The sequence below is a fragment of the Antechinus flavipes genome, chromosome 4, assembly GCF_016432865.1.
Source record: "Antechinus flavipes isolate AdamAnt ecotype Samford, QLD, Australia chromosome 4, AdamAnt_v2, whole genome shotgun sequence".
NCBI lineage: Eukaryota > Metazoa > Chordata > Mammalia > Dasyuromorphia > Dasyuridae > Antechinus > Antechinus flavipes.
The window spans coordinates 79,560,443-79,585,596 of NC_067401.1; the positions used below are offsets into that span (position 1 = coordinate 79,560,443).

Here is a 25,154-nt window from a genome sequence, read left to right on the forward strand (position 1 = left end):
CTCTTTCTTTTGAAAAAAAAATCCATTTAAAAATATCTAAGCTGAAAAAAAAGACAGAATAAAGACTTCATTCATATAAAAAGACATTCTCACACTTAGTGTATCTTAGTAGAACGTAGGATTGAAATGTCACTTAAAATTATATAACCAGTCAAGAATATATGTCTATATTATATTGTTAGTCACATTAAAAAAAAAAAAAAAGAAAGAAAAAGAAATCAGTGCTACAAGAGCCCTAGCATTCTCCTAAAAGGTTCTGAGGGCAGGGAGGTGTGAATTTTGAAAATGACATTTTTCCAAGAATGTTTTACATATGACAGATGAAAACTAAAAATTCAACTAATCATTTGGACCACATGATGTCAAATAGCCTGACAGAAATATTCACACAATTGATTTACTTTATTCAGTTGTCATAGGTGTTTGATGTCATATTATCATGTTTGTAATCATAGGCTGGGATAGCATGAGCTGTGACTAGAGAATGGGGAGGATAGGGAAGTGAGAAGCCCTAAAGGTATAAGATTTTGTTGCTGTTCTGACTTTGTGACACATATTCATCATTGTGCAAACTCTTCTGTGCTCTACTGGACTTACCAGGATCTCAAGTAATTTATAAGATAATCTAGTACATGAGAATTCTGCAGAAACACATACAACACAAGGGCACATAAACACAAGCACATAGGGCATATATCACATCCAAAACCCCAGCTTTTCAAACTATTCCACCAAAATGGTCAGGAATAGTGGTTCCATAGCCACAGCATCTCAGGCAGCCTAGAAAACACTAGCCAAATAGTCTTGCTTCTCCCTACTTTTATGTGAGAGCTGCAAGCAAATCCAAAATAGAGAATGGGAGGGGAGAGAGCTGCCTCCTTGACAGCAGAGTTCAATTGCCCTAACTTCTTTTTTGTTCTGAGAAAGGATTAAAAAATAACTACAAATGGCTATTGCTTTTTTGCCATACATTCCCCAATAGTCAGTTGGAAAGCAGAACTCTAGAAAAACAACAGCTCATATTCTTTTTCTAGTTAAGGGTCAGTAAAGAGTTTTTCTGACTTGGCTTTGCTCCACTATTTGCTTTAAAAAAGCAAGTCACAAGACTAGAGCTTGCAGAATTTATCTAAGACTTTTTAGCTCAGGGGACTAACTAGTTAGTGATAAGAGAATTTCTGGCACTGCTTGATTATTTCTATTTAAGATGAGCATGTCAAGTGCATAGCTATACTCTATTATTAATGGCTGATCTACAAATTCCAACAACATCCCCAGTGTTTGTTGTTGTTGTTGTTGTTTAGTTGTGTCTTGATTTTTACTGTCCAGGAGATTTTTTTTGGCAAAGATACTGGAATGGTTTGCCATCTCCTACTCTAGTGGTTCAGGTAAGCAAGGGTTAAGTGATTTACCCAGGATCATACAGCCAATAAATGTCTGAAGCTGGGTTTGAACTCTGGGTCTTCTTGACTCTAACCCCAGTGTCCTACTCACTGAGCCCCCCTAACTGCTTCCAGGGTTTACTGAGCAGTTTTAACTTGATATAGAGTTTTCTCTTCTACTTTCAATGCTTTGATATGTAAATCTTTACCTTGCTCTTCTGCCTTCTATAAAATTCCTATGTACCTATTCTGCTTATGTGACCAAAAATATAGAATGTAGCTCAAAACTTCTTCTCAGGGTCAAGTTTCTTGCATACTGGTTTCTGAATTTATTTTCTGGGCATAATAAATCAGATTTTTATGATTTGTACATAGTTTCATGTATTGATTTGTTGATTTATTTATTTTTTATTAAAGCCTTTTAATTTTCAAAACATATGCACAGATAATTTTTCAACATTGACCCTTGCCTTGTATTCCAAATTTTCCCCTCCTTCCCTCTACCCCCAAGAAATCTAATATATGTTATACGTATTAAAATATATGATAAACCAGTTTTTAAAGTGCTTCTGCTTGTTTACAATTTTCAATTGATAGCAAGAACTAAAAATGCATTCTTCCCTAAAAATGAGAAACCTATGATTCGTATCGACCCAGTTCCTTTTTAACCACTATTAATGTAAACTGACAAAGAGGACTTATGAGACTGAGAATCCTTATTTTATTTTCCTTGATATATAGCTTGCTGTAGTCAAAAATTTTGTTACTTCATGGCCAAATTGGTGGGAAATGTCTTCATTCTTAGTTGGAGTAGTACTCAGACAATAGGCAATCTGCTTCTGGGATCAGAGATGTGCCAGAGCTAACTCTTACCAGCTCTGAGAACTGCTTGTTAAATTTTTAGAATGAACATTTATACCTCAGAAAATAGCAAACACTACAAATCAGGGCTTGATTTTATCTTTTTTTAATTGTCTAGACTTAAAAAATTGCTAGAGAAAATGTTAATAAGGCAGCTTATATTTACTTAAAAGTGTATTTTGTGTACATTTGCCCTCAACAAAGTTGGTTGTTAAACATTTACTAGTCTGGGACCCAAATTCAAACTTTTCCAGCAGAGTAGTCCCTCCTAGAACTTACACTGGCAAAGTTGGTCAATTGTTTAAGATGAGTAAAGAATAAGAGATTTTAGTATTCAAGTGATATCCTTAAAATGAAATAAAAAGAACCCTTGCGGAAGAAAACCTAATCTACAATGTTGTTGGGTGGGTTATACGATAATATAATAATAGCTAACATTTATATAAAGGCAGTTGGTAGTAGAGAGTGGCAGGCTGGAGTCAAAAAGACTTGAATTCAAATCTAGCCTCAAACATTTACTAGCTATGTGACCCTGGATGAGTCACTTAACTCTGCCTCAATTTCCTCACCTGTTAAATGATCTAGAGAAGGAAATGGCATACTCCACAATCTTTGCAAAAAAAAATTCCAAATGGAGTCATGAAGAATCAGACACAACTTAATATCAATAAAATGAATGATATAATACCTACTCTGTACCAAGCACTTTACATATATTTCATTTGATCCTCACAACAGTCCTAAGGAAGCAGATGCTATTGTGATTATGATTATCATTTTACATATGAAAAAACTAAGGTAAAAAGATGTTAAATGACTTGTCCAAAGGTAATCACTTATTCAACTAGTAGGTATATGTGTTCAGATGTAAAGTCAGGTCTTCCTAATCCTAGATCAATACTTTGCATGCTAGAGTACCACTTAAGTGCCTCAGTGGAATCCTTTGTGAAGGACCTATGGAAAACCATGAACAAGGATCATGTAATGACCGCGTATTTAAAATCAGCCGGAGTCAGGAATTCAGGTTAAGGGAAAAATCTTCAATCTTTATTGAAGTGAAGAGGTGAATAAGGATTGCGATAGCAATATGGGCAAGGAAGATTGTGATAGCAATATGGGCAGCTGCGACAGGAAGCCAGCTAACAGAGGGAGATCTGAGCTGAAAGGGCCATCACAATGGCAATACAAGCAGTCTCTCCTTCCCCTTCCTTTTCCACTCCCCTGCCTCCACCCACCAAAATCGTCATTTCCTATACAACACATCAGGACTTGCACAAAGAGTGGGTGGGGGCCATTCTTTCTCCAAGCTTATATATTAATAGAGTGTGGTCCAAATACTATTTAGCCTCATGTACTTGGGACCTCAGTGCATCAACTCAAGCCTCAGCCCATTACAGGATCACAGAGGGGGAAAAAAAAAAATAAGGTTTATTATAAGACGGATTTCAGAAAGTGGAGCCAAGATGCTGGAGAGAATGCAGGAAGTTGAGTCTTCCCAGTTTTCCTAGGAAACAACACAAAATGAAGCTTCTCAATGGATTCTGGAGTGATAGAAGCCACAAAAAGATGGAGTGAAACATTTTTTCAGCTAAAGATAACTTAGACTTTAGGAAAAGTCTGTCTCACTTGGGTAAAAGGGGAATGTAGCCCAGGATGGACTTGCTGTGGGCAATCTAGCAGGAAGTTCTTAGCTGCAGAACAGATCAGTCACCAAAGTCCTCAGTCCTGGCTCAGCAGCCCAACTAGGTGGCCTCCTATCCCATCATAGAAAGCAAGTTGTAAGGTCTAGAACCATAGCACAATAGGTGTGACTAGGCAAAGTCACCCCAGAGCAGTAGGCAAGCTACCAGCACCACAACCCCAGCATGGAAAGCCAATGACCAAGTTCCTGTCAAACAAAAGAAGCTTGAGACAGTGTCCCCTATGCCTTAGGTGTAGATCTCAGCTTTTTAAAATAGGCACACACACACAAAAAAAAGCACCCTGACCATAGAACTCAACTTTTTAAAATGGGCAAAAAATATATATATAGAAAGCTAATGGCAACAGAGAAGATCAAAACAAACTCAGAACAGGATAGCAATGGTAAGATGCCTTTGTGTTAAAGTCTCAAAGGGGAACATAAATTAGTCCTGGACTTTAAAAAGTTATCTTGGAAGAGCCCAAGACGGATTCTAAAAATCAAGTTAGAGAGGTAAAAGAATAATTGGAAAAAGAAATGAATTATGCAGAATTATGAAAAAAATCAACAGCTTAGAAAAAAGAAGCATAGACATTGAAGAAAAAACTCCTCTAAATGAAAAAGGAAGAACAAAAGCTAACTGAAGAAAATAATTCATTAAATATTAGAATTGGGCAAGTGGAAGTTAATGATATTATGAGAAATCAAGAATCAAACAAAATCAAAAGAATGAAAAAACAGAAAAAATGTAAAATATCTTATTGGAAAAACAATTGGCTTGGAAAATCAATCCAGAAAAAATAATTTTTAAATTATTTAACTACCTAAAAGCCATGACAAAAAAAAAAGCCTAGAAAATATCTTTCAAGAAATTAGTAAGTAAAACTGCCTTGATATTCTCAAACATGAGTGCCAAATAGTAATAGAAAGAATCTACCAATCACCACCAAAGAGATATACCAAATTGAAAACTCCAAACACTGTTGCAGCCAAATTCAAGAATTATTGGGTCAAGGAAAAAATACTGCAGACATTCAGAAAGAAAAATAATAGCCACAACCAGGATTACATAGAATTTAGCAGCTTCTACATTAAAGGACTGGAGAACATGGAATATGATATTCTGAAAGACAAAGAAACTTAGATTACAATCAAGAATATACTGCCCAGCAAGATGGAGCATAAACTTTCAGGGGAAAAGTTAGATATTCAATGAAATAGAGGACTTTCAAATTTTACTGATGAAAAGACTAGAGCCGAACAGAAAATTTGATCTTCAATAAAAGACTCAAGAGAAGCATAAAAAGATAAACAGGAAAGGAAAGAAAAGCATAAACAAACATATATTATTCAATAAACTTAAACTGTTTACATCCCTACATGGGAAAATGATATTTGTAACTCTTGAAAACTGTAATTCTCTTATGGAAGAAGAATACGTATACACTGAGGATAAATGACTTTAATGGACTGATATAAAAAAATGATTAAGGGGTGAAAAAAGAATTGTACTGAAAGAAGAAGAAAGGGGAGGCAGAATAGGGTAAATTACATTACATGAAGAGGCACAAAAGACCTATTACAGTAGAGAGAAAGGATGGATAGAATGAGCATTATTTGAATTTTGTTTTTATTGGATTTGGCTCATAGAAAGAATAACATACTTAGTTGGGTATCAAAATTTATCTTACCCTATAAAGAAGTAGAAAAGGAAAGTAGGGGAAAAGGGGACAGAGGAGGCTGAGAGAAGGGAAGGCAGAATGAAGGAAATAGGGTTCAGAAGCAAAACACTGGTAAGAAAGGACAAGGTGAAAGTAAGGAAAAAACTATAAGTAGGAAAAATAGAATGGAGGGAAATACACAATTAGCACTTACAGTTGTGAATATGAATAGGATGAACTCTCCCATAACATAGAAGTGGATAATAAGTGGATTAAAAGCCAGAATCCTACCATATGCTATTTACAAGAAACATATTTGAAGCAGAGGGATAATGTAAAATGTAAAAGGCTAAAGCAAAATATATTTTGCTTCAGCTGAAGTTAAAAAAGAAGAAGGAGGAGGAGGAGGAGGAGGAGGAGGAGGAGGAGAAGAAGAAGAAGAAGAAGAAGAAGAAGAAGAAGAAGAAGAAGAAGAAGAAGAAGAAGCAGTAGCAATCCTGATCTGAGACAAGCAAAAGCAAAAATAGATTTAATTCAAAAATATAAGGAAGGAGACTACATCTCATTAAAGGGTACAATAGACAATGAAGTAATAGCAATACAGAAATATATGCATCAAGTGCTATACCACTTGATAAATGTAAAATGTAAAAAGCTAAAGCAAAACAGATGCTTCAGCTGTAGTTAAAAAAAAAAAAAGACGATAGCAATCTTGATCTGAGACAAACAAAAACAAAAATAGATTTAATTCAAAAAGATGAGGAAGGAGATTACATCTCAATAAAGGGTACAATAGACAATGAAGTAATAGCAATACTAAAATAGATGCATCAAATGGTATAGCATCCAATTTCCTAAAGGAGAAATTAAATGAGTTTCAGGCTGAAATAGAAAGCAAAACAATACTAGTGGGAGATCTCAGTCTCAAAGAGGAAATAAAATACTTAAATAACACCATTAAAAAAAAGCAAATTAAACAAGTCATCAATGAACTCCTTAAGAAAAAATCTTCAGGGACATATTCTTCAAAATAGACAAAGGAGGAGTCCCATCAAATTTCTTTCATGACTAAGATATGGTGCTGACACCTAAAACAGGAAGAGCCAAAATAAAGAAAATTATAGACAAAAAAAAAAAAAAAACAGAAAAGAACTAATAATGCAAAATATTTTTTAAAATATAAACAAAGACTCATTATGACCATATGAAATTTGTACCACAAATGCAGAGCTGCTTTAATATTTTTTTAAAAACTATCAACATAATTAACTATATCAATAATAAAACTAAATCTCAATAAATGCAAAAAAAAAAAAAAAAAAGCTTTTGACCAAACTACAGCACCTATTCCAATTAAAAACACTGGAGAACATAGGGATAAATTGAATTTTCTTTAAATTGATAACCAGCATTTGCCTAAAACTATCAGCCAGCATTATATAAAAAGAGAATAATCTAGAATTCCCAATAAGATCAAGAATGAAATAAGGATGCCCTTTATCACCATTATTATTCAGTATTAGAAATGTTAGCTTTAAAAATGAGAAGAAAAATAAATTAAAGGAATTAGAACAAGCAATGAGGAAATAAAACTATCACTCTTTACAGATGATATGATAATATACTTAGAGAATCCTAAAGAATCATTTAAATACTACTTGAAACAATTAACAACTTTAGCAAAGTTTCAGGATATAAAATAAACCCATGTACATTATCAGTTTTTCTATGTATTCCTAACAAAGCCCAGCAGTAAAAGAGAGAGAAGTTCCATTTAAAATAATTGGAGACAATATAAAATATCTGGGAATCTATCTGCCACAGCAAACCCAGGAAACAATTATAAAACATATTTCACATATATAATGTCAGATCTAAAAATAGTTGAAAAATATCAATTATTCATGGCGATTAGACTGAGCTAATTATCATAAAAATGACAATTTTACCTAAATCTACTTAATTCAGTGCCAAAGCAATCAAACTGCCAAAAAATTATTTCATAGAGCTAGAAAGAATAACAATTCATCTGGAAGAGTAAAAGGTCAAGGATATTAAGGGAATAATGAAAAAAATGCAAAGGAAAGTGGCCTAGCCATACCAGACCTAAAATTGTATTATAAAATGGTAATCATCAAAGCCATGGTTAAGAAATAAGAGTGTTGGATCAGTGAAATAGAGTAGGTGCACAAGACATAGTAGCCAATGACTATAGGAATCTACTGTTTGATAAACCCATAGACTCCAGTCTCTGGAGTAAAAGCTCACTACTTTAAAAAGAAAGAAAGAAAGAAGAAACAGAGAGAAAGAGAAAAAGAAAGAGAGAGAGAGAGAGAGAGAGAGAGAGAGAAAGAGAGAGAGAGAGAGAGAGAGAGAGAGAGAGAGAGAAAGAAAGAAAGAAAGAAAGAAAGAAAGAAAGAAAGAAGAAAGAAAGAAAGAAAGAAAAAGAAAGAAAGAAAGAAAGAAAGAGAGAAAGAAAGAAAGAAAAGAAAACTGCAGGCAAAGTGGAAAATAATATGGCTAACCAAATATAGCAAGATGAATACATTAATTAGATATAAAGATATAAATAGATATAAACCAAAGCAACAAAGATTAGAAGGGAAGCAGAAATCTGGGAAACAGCCAGTGTTTCTAATAAAGGCTTTATTTCTAAAATATATAGAAAACTGAATCAACTTTATAAAAATACAAGTCATTCCCCAATTGACAAATTTTCAAAGAATATGAACTGGTAGTTTCCAGATGAAAAGATTAAAGCTGTCTATAATCATGTGAGGGAAAAAAAAAGGTCTTAAATTACTATTGATTAGAGAAATGAAAATTAAAACAAGTCTGAGATACCACCTCACAACTATCAGATTGACTAAGAGGATAAAAAAAGAAAATGATAAATATTAGGAGTGATATGGGAAAACAGGGACACATGCACTCTTGGTAGAGTTGTAAATTAGTCCAATCATTCTGGACAGCAATTTGGAATTGTGGGAATGTTTGATTAAGTTGTGGTATATGAATATATTGGAAAACTTTTGTTCTATAAGAAATGATGAGCAAACAGATTTCAGAAAAACCTGGAAAGGCTTTCGTGAACTGATTCTGAGTGAAGTGAAGAGAACATCGTACACAGTAATGGCAACATTGTGTGATGATCATCTATGATAGACTTAGCTCTTCTCCACAATATAGTGATATGAGATAATTCCAAAAGACATGATAGAAAATGTCATCCACAGCCAGAGAAAAAACTATGGAAATTGAATGCAGATCATAGCATTCTATTTTCACTTTTTAAATCTGTTTTTTGTTTTTTTTTCCTCCTAATTTTCCTTTTTGTGCTTATTTTTCTCTCACAACATGACTAATATGGAAGTAGTTTAACATGATTGTGTGTGTATTATATAGCCTATATTGGATTGCTTGCTGTCTTGGGCAAGGAAGTGATGGAGGTAGAAAAATTCAAAACTCAAAATCTTACAAAAATTAATGTTGAAAACTCTGTGTGTGTGTGTGTGTGTGTGTTGTGTGTGTGTGTGTGTAATTGAAAAAAATAAATACTATTAAGTGAAAAAAAAAAAAAAGGTGGATTCCAGACAACATTGATGAAAGAATATTTAAATTAGATAAAACTCCTGAAGCTTCAAAACACTCGATGATTATAATTGCTTTCTTTCACCACTAGATGGCAATCGCCATCTAGTTGGTAAGATGCTACTGAATGAGTCTGAATAGGGAAATAGCTGATAGAGAATAAATGAAAATAATAAATGAAAAAAATAGGAAAAAAGTTACATGTAGATTTTAGGAGTTGGATGGATTCGTAATCAAAATATTAGGCAACAAAAACACAAAGAGAGACTGCCATTTACTTGGATTATTTTTTAATATCCTTGGGAGGCTTAGAGAGGAATCTAATTGGATTAATAGGAAAAGAATCATCATCAATAAATACCAACCCCAGAACTCTGGCATTTCTCCAGATGCCTCTTGTCTTTGTCAAATAGACAAATAGGAAACACACATAGGACTACCAGGGAGCAAGGGGAAATAAAAATACTTTGTAAAAATAAAGGTTTTTTAAAAGCAAATTTTAAAAATTAACTGATGGGAAGCTTCACAACTGAACACAACCATTCCCTTTTCTATATCAGATTCAGCCTTTCCTCTGGTTTTCCTTTTAATACAACAAGATTTCAAAATTAATAGGTACAAGTTCTTTGAAACAAAAGCACACTTTTATTCTGAAGGATAAGATTTATTTGTACCAAGTTATAGCAATCAATTTGGCTAGCAATAGACAAAGAATCAACAAGGTCCTAATAACCTGAAGTAAAGAAGATAAATATTTTTCAACAGGACAAGAGTAAAAACATTTCCTGAAAGTGGCAGATACTTAGGTAAACAGTAGTCGAACATACTTGAATTTTGTTGAATAGAACAAGACATTGTAAAGATTTTCTCCCAAAATCCCAGATTAACATCTGATAATTGCATAAAAGTTTTCACTATATTCATTAAGAAGTTAGCTCTTTTAGATTTCTAATTTTATGTAAAATATGTAATTTTATATATGTTATACTCATTCAGGCAACAAAGTATCACAGTGGGATCGAATGTTGACTTGAAGTTAGGAAAACAAATCCAATTTCAACCTTACTTGTGTAGCACTAGCCAAGTCATTTAACTTCTATGCCTTAGTTGAGATATTATATATACATGCATATATATACACATATACATACATGTAGCACTTTACATCTTATAGTGCTACATAAATGTTACTAACTTAGCTATTATTATTATCCATCTTGTCTAAAGTTGTTCATTATTTTGTGAAAACACAACTTTAACTTAACATTAATAGAGGAAGTAATTCCAATTCCATGGAAACATAATTGTTATCTGGAACTTCTATTCCTGCCCGGGTCAAATTTGGATGGCAAAAAGCTCAAAATAGGAAGAAACCAGAAACTTTATCTTCTTTGTAATGGTAATGTGGATTCTTCTCTTAACAGCTTCCCAGAGTTTCTTACCTAGGAAAGATATGTTGGGGAAGAAGTAGGGAGGAAAGAGAAGTGTTACTCAAACTACATATAGGATTCTCAACAATGAGAGTGTTTCAAGTTGGGAGTGGGAGTTTGGTAAATACTGTATTGGGTCCCTCACAGTTCCATCGCATTCTCACAACTTTCCCTTCTCCCTACTTACCCTCTCCAGGTCTCCTAAATTTGTGATTCATATACCTCCCCAACAGCCATTTTTTTTAAATTGGTCTTGACAGTTGAAAAACTTTCTATTATGTTGGAAGATGTTGTAAAACATTGTTCAATGAATTGGATATAGATTAAACTGATTTCTCTCTGAGGTTCCTTCCAATACCAACCATACCATATGATTCTTTGTCAGATAAGATGTTATAATGTATAACTAAGTACGTTATTGAAAAGCAAAGTTGGTTAAGGCAAAATTGTGGGAGACATATATCTCTACTAGTTTTAAGTATGTCACTATTCTTTTATAGCACTTACATGGAATTGAATTTTGTTTTTAAGAAATTCCTCCACAAAGGTCCTACTCTAGTATCCCATTATGACAGTGGTGAAACTAGGCTATCAAAGGATTTTCCAGCCAAAATAAGCACAAATTCTAGTAGGTTTTAGCAAACTGGAAAGTCTTTGAATAAGGAATCAGTGTTAGTCAGATATTTTAGCAAAGCTCATTAACAGTAACATTAGCTTCTTAGTAAGTGATGAATTAGTGTGGCCATGGCAACACAGAAAGATCCTATATGTTATATGGATGGGACATAGTATGCATATATAAAGGGAGTACTCATACCAATATATTATATCATTGGCTCCTTGTAGTGAACTAAATGAATCAAGGTAATTATTTTAAATCTGAGAATAAATAATTAAAAAACAAAAGATCATTATATTCTAATGAGATTTGTATTTCTTTTCCAGAATTAGATTTAGATGAACTCAGAAAAGCTGAGCATCTTTTCTGGCTTTCTGAATCCAGGTTAAAAGAGTGTCAGTTCATCTGCCATCGCATACAACCATTTGCTCTTTTATGTCAATCTCTTTTGTCAAATAAATCACAATGGAATTATTTTTTGAACAGTAAAGGTATATATTTCCTAATGAGCAAACCTTACATTTCCTCAAATTCAAAAGAAAAAGGAGAAGGTAAGAAATTATCTTTTTTTCAAATTAAATAAAGCTAATGCTTAAATTAATAGGCTCAAGCTATAAACTAAGGCCAGTTGACATCTCAAACCATGGAAAAAAAGAAAAGGGTAACTTTAGTCACTTTTAATGAACCAGCTGATATGAGTAAACTACTTAATACTTCATGCCTTCGTTTTCTCTTTTGTAAAATAAGTTTGCACTCAAAGTCCTGAGATCCCTGTCAATTCTAAATTCTGTGATTGTATATATGCCTCACTTTATATAATATTTATGTAAAAGGGCCATTAATCTATTAAGGGTCATTAATCTATTGACCAGAGGCAAACAAACTTCCTATAAATGTTATAGCAAGATAGTATTTATTATACAGTTAAATGGATTTTGAAATATGACAATTTCTTTGCATCTGTGTTAGGGTTCTGCTGGAACTATAGTTTCAGCTTGGAAAATTTATCTGCAGATGTGTGTGGGATGAAGATCTTGCTTCATATTTTAACTTTTCACAGAATGAGAAGTGTAAAAAAAGTATATTTTTAAAAAAGCTTGCAATTCAAATAGTCATCAATTGACTTTACTACAGTATAAGTTTCCTAGATACAAGTGCTGTTTTTCTTTGACTTTAGGTTGAATTAATTTAAAAGTATCTTCAAATCTACACCAAGTTAGTTTTCAAAGCTATTCATTGTCCAATAATAAGAACTGAGGCAGGGAAGAGGAAGGTTCTTCTCATTCAGAAAAATTTCAATCCCATCCTTGAGCTCAAAAAAATGTTAGCAAAACTTTTCCTTCCCTCTCCTTGCTTTTTTTCTCATTTTAATATGATAGTTTTGTACTTGTATTAAAAATAAATAAATAACAAAATGTTGCAGTACAGAAATACATATGGCCCCTGAAACACTATTGAATTATGATTAAAATTTCAATTTGTAATGCTTCTCAGTTCTGCTATCTTATCATGAAAGCAGCTATAATACATAAATAAATGAGAATAGCTTTGTCCAAATAAAATTTTATTTTGAAATGTAAAAATTATTGTTAGTTCATTGAGCTATGAAAAAACAAGAAAGTAAGCCAAATTTGGCCCATGGGCTATACATAGTTTGCCAACCCTTAGCTTTACAGAAGGAACACATTCCACTGAAAACGAGTACTCTAATACTCCAAGCCAATCAAATCAGGGGCAAAAGTCTACAACTGCTTATTGAAAAATGATAATGGAAATGTCTTTCAGATCAACCAGAGGCAAATTAACAACTGTTATATAACTCAGTCTTAGAAATTTCCATAGGGCCCTTAGAGATCACATAGATAGCCTATCATAATTAAATCTTGAACCCAAGGCTTCCAGTTCCAAGATCCTGTCTACTTACCATACCAGTTACTTTTTATTAATATTATGGCTATAAATGAGTGTTTACAGTTATTATAAGAAATTCCCCAACTTCCTAGAATAATAATGATTTTTTTTCCCTGAAATATTTCCCTGACCCAAGGTGTATCAATCAATTATAATACTTGGGAGCCTTGGCTTTTACATATCAGTAAAAATTCATTTCCCCAAACTCTCAAGCAAGGAGTAGTATATGGAGAACATGAATAGGGAATGTATACAGAAAAAAATAAAAGGAGTAGCTAATGCTTAATTTTAATGTTACTAAATTTTAAAATTGTATGATTCAAAAAAAATTTTTAAAGAACTTACTTTTAGAATGTCTTAACTTGATGACTTAAATGATGAAGCTATTCATCTCAATTTTCTCTTCTAAATCTTGATCCAGAAAGTGATTTGGAAGAACAGGAAATAATCTTCCCCTGGGAGAATCTCACTTCATTTCAAAGACTTATATTGGTAAGATATGTGAAGAAAATATAAGAATCTTTGATCTTCTAGGCACTGGATTACCATCTTTGAATTCTTCAAAACTAAAATATTTCAAGGCAAACATAAGAACACAGATCTTGGCAATACCAATAGTCATTATCTTCTTATAAAGTCCTTTCCAAAGGCTTTTTCTTTTAACAATAATTACTGATACGTTTATGTTGAATAGGAAGAGGGGGGAAAGTGGATTCCCTTTTCTCAATCATTTTGTCTGGCTCTCCTTCTTCCTTAATGTTAGGATAGTAGATAATGCTTGTACAAATTATACATATGATTCGGTCATTTTTTCCTGGCAAGAAAGGGATAAGTAGTCATCTCTGGAAGTGAAATATAATTTTCCCTGCACAATTCCCTGCTCCATGACAGTCTAGAGAACATTTCCTAGGCCTTTCACATCTGTTAGAAATCTTACTTCTATAATGACTTCCAAATCATTTAACACTTCCACTCCAGATCTCAAGATACTTTTCTTTTAACAACTAAAAAAAAAAAAAAAAAAAACCACTAATTTTCATGCAACCCTTTTAAGGTAAGTTAGAAATATGTTTTAAATATAAGACTTGAAGTAAAGGGGTGGGGGAAAACTTAAATGCCTTTCTCACAGCTATCTCTAATCTAAATTGCTTCTTAATTGGCCACTCTTAAGACAAGATGAAGAGAAAAGGAGTGCACTAAGAACACAAGATAGATGGCTAGGTGCAGTGGATAGAATGCTGAACCTGTAGTCAGAAAGACTCATCTTCCTGAGTTCAAATTTGACCTCAAATATTTACCAGCTCTGTGACTCTGGAAAAGTCACTAAACCCTATTTGCCTCAGTTTCCTCATCTGTAAGATGAATTAGAGGAGGAAATGGCAAACCACTCCAATACTTTTTCAAGCAAATACCAAATGGGGTTAGGAATAGTCATAGACAACTCAATGACAACCAGATAATAAATAGCTAGCTCCAGAGCCATAAGAACGAACTCTGATAAATGCCTCCTTCACAAATCAATTAGGTCCCTAACTAAATGTCTAAGACTATATATTGCAGAGAAGGTATATACTGCCTATGGTGATAGAGGTTTCCTATACCAATAAAATCACAGATCTAGTACTTATATTATCCTGAGGGAAAAAAATGAGAAGAAAGGAAAAGAAGTATCAAGGGTACCCCAAGGAGCTTTATGTTTGCTCAGAAACCAAAAAGATTTCACCAAAGAACATCTTTTCTCCAACTCTTCCCCCTACTAAAACATTGATTTAAATCCCAGGATGATAGGGAAAAAATACCCATAAAGGAAGAGATAATTACAACTACAAATTAAACTATGAAGAGAAACCAGTTATTTCTGATAGTAAGAAATCATTTTAATGTTTCCAGGACCCCATTATAGTACATTAATCCTTCCTACATGTTATGATAGTAAACGGTACGTGTACTTATTGCAATAGGATTCTATAATTTTTTTTTCCTAGTAAGGAAAAAATGTGCAATGATATACATTGGCCAATAGAGAAGTTATATTAATGGCTCAGCCCTAGTGTTAGATTTCACCAGGCTGGAAAGCCTTTAAGAGTGGTCCCTACAACAGACTCTAGCTACCATCCATCACCACTATCAGTCAGTGTCAGGGATGTGATGTACAAAGACAATCAGTGAGTCCTTCCAGCTTCATTAGAGACTGACAGAGTTTTGATATGGTCTTTGAAATCCCAGCATCACTCCATCACAAGGCAATAGAATGAGGTAGCAGTAGAAAATTATTTTTCTAGTACTGTGAAAATCATATATTTTTTTCATCATAAGCTAGTCCTATTGTCTAAAACCTACTTTTTTAGAGTTTCGGATTAGAGCTGTGCCTGAGTAGAATGGGCCTAAGTTCAAACCCAGCCTCAGATATTTAACTGCTACATGACCGCCAGCAAAACCTCTTCCCTTATGAGATTTTTGCATCCAGAATAGGGTCCTAGGCTGGTAAATGTGAAAGAGCCACAGGCTCTGTCAGCAACAGTGGTTATGTAGTTAATATTACAAGTATTAAGGACAAATAAAAAAAATGTCAGGTTAGACGAGTAACTGAGTGCTAATGTTGAATTACTATAAGCATGTTCCTATTGCATTTTTATTTGAAGTGACATTTCTCAAGATCATGTTTGCGTTTTATCCTCTTTTTCTTATTTTATTTTTAGATAAAAATCCTTAAACCAGGATCTTTAAATACTTCTGTGCAAAGATTTGTTACTGAAAAATTGGGATATAATTATCTTCATACAGCTGGAATTAATTTAAAGGAAGTGTTTAGCGAGTCTAGTGCCAGAATTCCACTAATATTCATCCATTCTCATGGTGAGCTATTTTATAAGTATACTGATAATATTTAAGATTCTCATTCTCCTCAGTGGTAGAGACTATAAGCACATACTACCACATCTAGATAAAATACAGTATTTTCAGAAAATTTGTTTAGTGATATGAGATACAAGATTAATATTACATTTATAAAATGTATGTAAAATTTGTAGACAAATTATAATTTATCATGTGATAAGAAAGAAAAGCAACAGAAATGATACTGGCTTAAGAATCTGGAAATTTCAATGGAAAATCTCCAATTTGTAACTAGGGAGCCATATAACTTTGGGCACATCATCTTTTGATGTTTCCTTATATCTGAAATTAGAAGATTGGACAAAAAGTTCTCTGAAGACCCCAAAAACTCTTAAATTCTATAAGCCTATGAATTCTAAGGTTCTTCCTCCCTTATCCTCTTGCTTCTAAATCCTTTTGCAGTATTTGACACAGTAGATGGACCTCACCTTTTTCTCTTCTACATTTTCTCCTCTTTTGACTCTCTGTAGCAAGACTCTTGCTGTTCTTTTTCTACTTTTTCCCATTTCTATCTGTTATTACTCCTTGCTATCTTTTACTGGGTCATTATCCTTCTCCCAATTTTTAAGTAAGTATACTTCAAGTTCTTTTCCTCAGACTTTTGCTCTGTCTTTTTTTTTTAACCTTAAAGATTGCTTCCACTTCCATGAGTTCAGTTGTGACCACTATGCAGTTGACTCCCAACTCTATTTACCCAGATACATTGTGTCCCCTAAAATTTAATCTTGCACCTTCAATTGCCTATTGTGTTTCAATGGTACCTTTGACTCAGCATGTCTGAGTTTATCATCTGTCCTAAACATGTCCCTCCTTACAACTTCTGTTCTTTTTACAACTTTCCACTTTTTACAGCTGTTCTTCTTACAACTTCTTTCTGTTGAAAGCAACACCATCATCCCAATCACTGAGATTTAAAGTCTTGGAATCATCTTCCATTATTCTCTTTCATGTATAACCAACTGAGGGTCACAGTGGTTAAAGCAATGGATCTGGAGTCAGGAGAACTGAAGAGTTCAAATCTAACTCCAGACACCGATTTGCTGTGTGACCCTGAACAAGACACCAAATTCTGTCTGCCTAAGTTTCCTCAACTGTAAAATGGAGATAATAATAGCACCCATGTCCCAAAATTATTGTGAAGATCAAATGAGATACTTGTGAAATACTTAACTTGACCTGAAGTCAAAAAGATCTCAGTTTAAATCCAGCCCCAGACACTTACCAGATATAACCCTGGACAAGTCACTTAACCTTTATTTGCCAGTTCCATATCTGTAAAATGGGGACACATTGAAGAAGAAAATGGCAAATCATTCTAGTATCTTTGCCAGTAAAATACCATGGGTGAAGTCATGTATAATCGCACACCACTAAACAATAAAACAGTCCTATAAAATGAAAGTGACAGATTGGATAAGAAAACAAAATCTCACAATCTGTTGCTTACAAGAAATATATCTACGAAGCAAAGACATACACAGAATAAAAATGAGGGCCTAAAATTAAATTCATTATGAATCACATAAATAGAAAAAAAAATTGAGTGTGTTCATGCTATCAGACTAAAACCAAAACAAAACATAGTATAGAAAGATAAAACTATATTATGTTAATAAAAATAATAGACAAACCGATCAATATCAATATTAAACCCATTTGCTACATCTAAATCTAAATTCATAATAAATTTTTTTTAAATTAGCTGACTTTAAAAAGACATAATACAATAATAGTAGAAGTCTTTAATGTGCCTCTCTCAGTTATACAAATCTAACAAAGATAAACAAAAGAGAAAATTTAGAATTGACCAAATTGCTAGATAAATTATGACATAATATCTTCCAAACAGGACTGCTAAAGAATATATGTATATCTCAGTACCACATGAAACTCTGACAAAAACTAACGTTATATTAGGGTACACAATTAAAAATTTTAAAATGCCATTAATGATATTCTTTAGGACAGATAAGTTGGTGCAGTAGATAGAGCACCAGCCCTGAAGTCAGGAGAACCTGAGTTCAAATCTGACCTCAGATACTTAACACTTCCTAGCTTGTGACCCTGGGCAAGTCATTTAACCCCAATTACCTCAGGAAAAAAAAATCATATCTTTTACAGATAAGTTCAAAATAATCAGTTCAAAGAGACTAAACAAAAGATCTAGATTCAAATGAAGATTTAATAATGAAATTCTAAGTCAAAGAATAAATCATAGAAATGAATGATAATTATGTAGACAAAAATGATAATGATGAAACAGCATACCAAAATTTCTAGAACACAGCTAAAGCAGTTTATAGGCCTAATATATATACTAACAAAAAAAGGAAAAGAGAAGATTCAAGAATTAAATATGCATTTTTAAAATTAGAAAACCAATAAATAAACAGATCTAAAATAAGTACAAAAGAGGAAAATATAAAAATTGGAGAAATAGAAAAACTGGAAGTGAAAAAGACTGAAGAAATGACAAATAAAACTAAAAGTATCTTTGTATTCTCAGCACTCAGCACAGTATCTTATATGCACAATGTGAGCATTGAATAAAAGTCTCCCATTGAATTGAGTTTAATTTAATTTAATGGAATTATATTCAATGTTGTTATACAGGAACAGATCCCACAACTCTCCTGCTGAGATTTGCACAGGAGATGAAAGGAACTACAGATCATGTGACCATGATTTCTTTGGGACGTGGCCAAGGAATTAAAGCTGAAGAATTGATCTACAAGGCAAAAATAAAGCAGGGCCAATGGGTCTTTCTCCAGAACTGCCATCTTGCTGCATCCTTTATGCCAAGATTGTGTGCAATTGTTGATGGGTGAGTTCTTTTAATTTGTTTACCCAATTTGAAGGATCAGATTAAACTTATTGCTTTAAAAAAAGTGAAAAGTAAATCCTATACAATGACTATACATCTATACTGTGGTATTAGTGATCAAAGCCTTTTAGCATTTATAAGATGGAAAGGGGAATTAAAGATATCTTGCTATGAAAAGACTAGTATATCCTTGAATAATGAAAAGTGCTTTATATGAGAGTATTATATCCATTTGTCATTTTCATATATACCATTAGGAAACTATAGCTCATTTTTAAAAAATGTATTTATTTAAAGTTTGTTCAGATCTGATCACTTCAGTTTGATCAGTAGTGATTTCAAGCATCAAGTCACAAAATGCTAAAGTCTATAATAGCAAGATCATTCCAGATTTTGTGTTTTAAAAAAAACAGCATGAATTGCATTATTAGTCTGCCTTTCAATACTAATGAGTATTCCTAGGCATATACTAAAAAGTATTTCCCATATTGGGTCTTCAAACTGTGGGACACAGTTATGTCTTAGCTAGTCTTCACCTCTCTGGCTCCACACATTTTCCCTTCCATAGAATTCAGTTTTGCATCTCAGTGTGATGAGTGAAAGATGTAATGACTGAGAAAGGTTCAATATTCCAAGCATATTGGTTTATAAGCAGTATATGCCCACTGCCTAATTCTGAATACAGGGGAGACAGACATATACATTAAAAACAATAAATTAAAGAAAGCAAATTAATTAAAAGGAAAAATATAACATTAGATTATCTGAGTCCTAATTGGAGGAATGATTAGAGACTTTCTAAATGGGAGGGGGAGAATAAACAGGGACAATTCCCTGAATTCAGAAAAAGATGTGGCCCACTCCTCGCAAATGTGTACAAACAATCCAAAGAAGTTGGAGGCAACAACTGATTGATGAGGATTTGATCAAGCCAGTTTTCAGATGTCACATGAATTGTGAGAAAATTCCTTGCATCCATCTTGGGATCTGGCTGGAGTTTTGGACAGCATAACCAAGGTCCTTGGTTAAGGGTCTCTAAAAGCAAGTAGAGTTTCGTTCAGTTGCCCAACCATGCAGAGCTAGGTTCAAATAATGCAGTAAGGTTTTCTCCCAATTCCCACAATTGAAGTAAGTTTTCTCACAAGGCAGAAATTGAACTGGACCCATAATTGAACAGAAATGGAACTGAACTACTTTCAGAACTGAATCCCAAAATGAAGTCAGTGTGGTTCACTCAGTTCCCACAATTAAGCACTTCCTCTCCTAATTCCTTGAATTCCCTAACCAAAAAGAATTCCCAGAAATTCGATCTCTGCATCCTGTACTGGTATAAATGAAATTTAGTCGACTGGTTTTTAACTGAACTGCAATCAACATCTGAGACGTATTGTTTGATAGATTTGCATTTATAAAAATACATAGGACCCACTTAATACTAATTCAACTTTCCTGGAAATTGAGACCCTCTACCACTAAGGACAAACCATGACACTTAAAGAAATTAGGAAACGTGGCAGGTGCTCTAAGCCCAATGTCCCTCACCTTTACATCACCCTTCCCAACATACACACCTCCTACCCCCAACACACACGCACACACACGCACACACACACGGAATAGTGACTTTATTCTTTCAGAGGGAGTTTTGATTACACAGCAAATAAAAATTAGCTAGATGCAATATCGATTATAGCCACTAGGGAGCACCATAATTGAGCTACCAGCTAGACCTTTTTAGTTTTTCTGACATATTTAGACCTGAATGATAATTCTTTCCTAAAAAGTGGCAGCCTCCTTACCCCTTTTACAAGAGATGCCCAGCATTGCAGCAATGCTCAGGTTCCCCTTCCTCAAGATTCTGGATTGTCAATTGTAGGAAATTTACAGAGGAAAAATAATGCAAAGGAAAAGAAACTTCAATTTCCTCCTTAAAATTAGGGAAGACTTGCAGAATATATGCAAATAACTGTTAACCAAATAAGAAGGACCTTTGATATTAAAATGACCCCTCATGTGTGTTATATAGCTCAATAATGCTATGAAACTTTTCCTTTGTTTTGTTTTTCATATTAGCAATTTTACAAATTAATTATGTTGCAGATTTAATTTTTCAAAACTAGACCCCGAATTCAGACTGTGGTTGAGCTCAAAACCAGACAATTCCTTCCCTATAGATATTCTACAGAAGAGTTTGAAGGTAAGAATGGTGGGTTTTGGCGGGGAGGGGATGGAAAGGGATTCAAATTGTGGGAAATTCCTAATGTGAAAACTCCCCTCACCATTCATCAATGCAGACCAGAAAATCAACTTGTAACTTGTAACAGTCTTAGAAAGTGCCAGAGGTACTAGGAAGTGACTTGTGCAGCTAATTTCTGTCAGAAGCGGGATTTTAACTTAGCCCTCTATAGAGATTCCAAGGCTAGAATTCTATCAATTTTGAAAGGATGCTTCTCAGGTGTTAAAAAGAACAAATTTAAATATTGACAGAAGAACTGTGAGTGCTGAAGATTTTTAAATCTTTACTTTAAGGCAAGATGGAGAAGATTTGGTCCTATCAATCATTCAGCAAGTAGGGAAGAGTTTTTACAGTTTAAATTGCTTATGTTTCACATAACTGTGGCACATTCAGAATTATTAGGAACTGAGTATTCCATTTGAGGAGGATTTCTAACCTTGCTTTTGCCATTTGACTTGGTATTTATAAAATCCATGAAAATTCAGGAGAAGGTAGCTGGGAAAATGAACATTTACTTAGTGCCTTCAGAATACAGAATGCTCTACAGAATTACGAGAAATTAAAATTAGATTAAAAAGGGTCCAAGTCAGATGTGTACTGATGAGTGAAAATGTAGATTAAAAAGAGTTCAAGTCAGGTGTATACCAGTAAGTGATAGAGGGGAAATATGCATAGGGACAACTTTTAAATTTAATCTGAATTGGTAACTTTTTCTACATTACTTTCTTAAGTTTGGACAATCAGCAAAGCAAAAAATCAAGCCCCCTGATTTATAGCATTTCCTGATTTTTTAGTTGTAAATGAGTGCCCTGAAAATTTAACAAGATTCTCAGAAGCTAGTTCAGGCTGACTCCATCTCAGTTCTGGCCTTAGTTCATCTAGGTGACAATCTTTTTGTTTGTTTGGGGTTTTTATTTTTTTAGCTGAAAATCTAATAGGGAGAAACAAGGTGAAATTACTTATATTATTTATAAACAGAGCTTATGAAATATCTATCAAACACATAGCTTAAAGTATTGAATAAAAAAATCACAGCTTAGAATTATCAGTAGATTTTATTTATCCTTTTTTATACCTGGACCCCATTACCATGATGTTCACCTTGCCTAGGTCTCAACAGTACTAAAAGATTCAATTGGTATAGCCAAAGAATTCAGTCAAATAAACAAATGGTCTTTTTAGTGAAAGAATCCACCAAACTAACTGATTATAATTGGCCAATGATAAAATCCGGTTATAGTTAAAAGAAATGAGCATTTAATGTTTGCTTTAAACTTTGATAAAAATGGAGAAAGGATAAAGGAATTGCATTGGGAAGAAGTCCCTGACATTCACAGGAAGTTTTCATTTTAATTGCATTTTCTTGAAAATAAGGACTTCTCCTACTACAGTCAGACCATACCACCTCAAGGAAATTAGCAACAATACAAGTCCAACTGTTTTGTCATCTCTCCCAGTCCCTTCTTCTGGCATCCCTAAGTCATTGTCCCTCTCCAAAGGCCTTTTCCTAATGAAACAAGACCTGGATCATGGCATATTATTTCTTGAAGTCAAAACAACTGTTTTCTCCCTTTCTTAGCAACTCTGCCCATCTTGTAGGCAATCAGAAACAATAAATCATTCTTTCCACCAATAAGAGAGTCTTATACCAATACTCAAGATATATATGTATGTATATGTGTGTATATATGTGTGTGTAAACATATATATATGATATAGATACATTTAATATGTTATATATACCTGTGTATGTATGTATATACCAAGATTTTTGATCTGCTACTAGTCCTGTAAATTATATTCAAAACTCCTGTGCTAAGTTACAGTATATGTGCAATTATGCCAGATGCTGAGGATACAAAGATTAAAAAATAATATAGTACCTGCCCTCTAAAAGCTGTAAGGAAATTGTCTGATCACCTATTAGTAAATTTTCTATCTTTGTTAATGCCAAAAAAAAAATAACTTGACTTTAGATGTAGAGATATGAAGAACGTTACTTTCATCTACTGCTTTTATTTCTCATTCTCTAAAGATAACAGTAGAATCTCCCGAGGGTGTGAAGGCAAATCTCCTTCAGTCATTTGGGTATCATGGCAGTGGAGAGGTTACAGAAGAGATATATGAGAACACTAAATGTGGACCATCATGGAAAAAACTTTTATTCAGCATCACTTTCTTCAATGCTGTAGTCAATGAAAGAAAAAAGTATGGAACATTAGGCTGGAATGTCCCATATGAATTTAGTTCTTCAGATTTGGAGGTGAGTATAGTTTGGGAATTTTTTTAAAGATAAGATCCTATTAATTCCTTGATACCAAAACCTTTTCTAAATAGATAAAAGCCTCATAATAGCTTGGATATGGGGAGGAGTGCATGGAGAATTTAGTAAGAGATAGTGAGAAGTCAAGGATGATACTAGACTATAAGTCTGAGGGTCTAAGACAGGGGTCCTCAAACTATGGCCCGCGGACCAGATGCAGCAACTGAGGATGATTATCCCCCTCACCCAGGGTTATAAAGTATCTTTATTTAAAGGCCCACAAAACAAAGTTTTTGTTTTTACTATAGTCCGGCCCTCCAGCAGTCTGAAGGACAGTGAACTGGCCCCCTATTTAAAAAGTTTGAGGACCCCTTAGAGGATGGTTGTATTTTCTACAATAATAGGAAACTCTTGAGGGAGAAAGCTTTAGAGAGAAAGATAATATCAGTTTTGAACATTAGGAGTTTAAAATGCCTACTAGAATCAAGACTCATCTTCCCAAGTTCAAATCTGGCCTCAGACAAGTTAGTTAACCCCATTTGCCTCAATTTCCTCATCATAAAATGAGCGGAAGGAGGAAATGGCAAACTACTCTGTTATCCTGACCAAGAACACTCCATGAAGAGTCACACACAAAATTGACTGAGCAACATGCCTAATGAATATCTCATTCAAAATAGCTGCAAGTCAGTTGGAGAAATGAGATTTAAGGTCAACAGAGTTTAGGGAAAGATAGGTAGATCTGAGAATCTTCAGCACAGAGATCCATAAGAACTGATAAGATTACCAAGTGAAATAATAATAGGAGAAGAGAAAAGAGCCCAGGACAGACCCCCTAAAAGATACCTATAGTCAGAGGGCATGATCAGGAAGAGGATCCTGCAAAGGAGATTGAGAAAGCATGGTCTCATAGGAGAAATAGGAGAGAATGATGTTCTGAAAACCTAGAGAGAAGAGAAGATTAAGGGGAAGAAAATGATCACCCACCTCAAAGACTGCACAAGAGTGAAGAAGAAGGAGAACTGGCAAAAGATCATTGGGTTTGACAATTAAGAAACCATTGGTAACTTTAGAGAGAGGTTTCAATAGAATGATGAGATCAGAAGCCAGATTGTAAAGGGTTAAGAATAAAGTGAGAAGAAAAAACGCAGAGGCATTTATTGTAGACAACCTCCTCAATTAGTTTGCTCACAAAGAACAGAAAAGATATTGGGATAATAGTAGATTTGGAAGGATTAAGTGAGGGTCTATTGAGGATGGGGAAAGAAGCACATGATTGTAGGCAATAGGCAAGGAGCCAGTTGCCAGGGAGAGAGTGAAGTGATAGAAAGGGGATGACAGAGGACAGTACAATGGAGGAAACAGGATGGAATGAGATCTCTTGTGGGGCTAAAGTAGTTTGTTTTGATGAGGAGTAAAGCCATCTCTTCAAGTGAATCGGAGTAAAGGAGAAAGCAATGGCAGAAGGCATCTGAATGGTGTGAGTTAAGAAAGAAGCTCATGGTGAATCACCTCAGTTTTTTGTGATATATGAGGCAAAGTTCTCAGCTGAGAGAGTTGGGGGAAGGGGAGCCATGGAAATTTTGAATAGGGATGAAAAAGTTGAAAGAACTCCATAAGAAGGATTGCCTAGTAGCAGTGAAGACCCCTTTAAACTTGTGTAACATAAATGTGTAGTGAATCAATCAGAAATCAATCAGAAAATTTGATGATTTTCTCCACCTTTATTCAGTACGTTTCTAGAAGCAAAGGCAGCAGATAAAAGGGATCCCAGACTGAGTCTTGGTAGGATGTAATCAG

At 33.9% G+C, this 25,154-nt stretch overlaps 1 protein-coding gene across 1 annotated transcript in view; it reads left to right on the forward strand.

Moving 5' to 3' along the window:
- Positions 1–25,154, forward strand: part of DNAH14 (dynein axonemal heavy chain 14) — a 386,173-nt gene that overhangs the window by 331,681 nt on the left and 29,338 nt on the right. Inside the window, exons 72-76 of the mRNA XM_051996560.1 lie at positions 11,555–11,766; positions 15,833–15,989; positions 18,645–18,855; positions 20,956–21,052; positions 23,127–23,354. Of these exons, the coding sequence (XP_051852520.1) occupies positions 11,555–11,766; positions 15,833–15,989; positions 18,645–18,855; positions 20,956–21,052; positions 23,127–23,354 (905 nt within the window). The remainder of the gene's footprint in view (positions 1–11,554; positions 11,767–15,832; positions 15,990–18,644; positions 18,856–20,955; positions 21,053–23,126; positions 23,355–25,154) is intronic.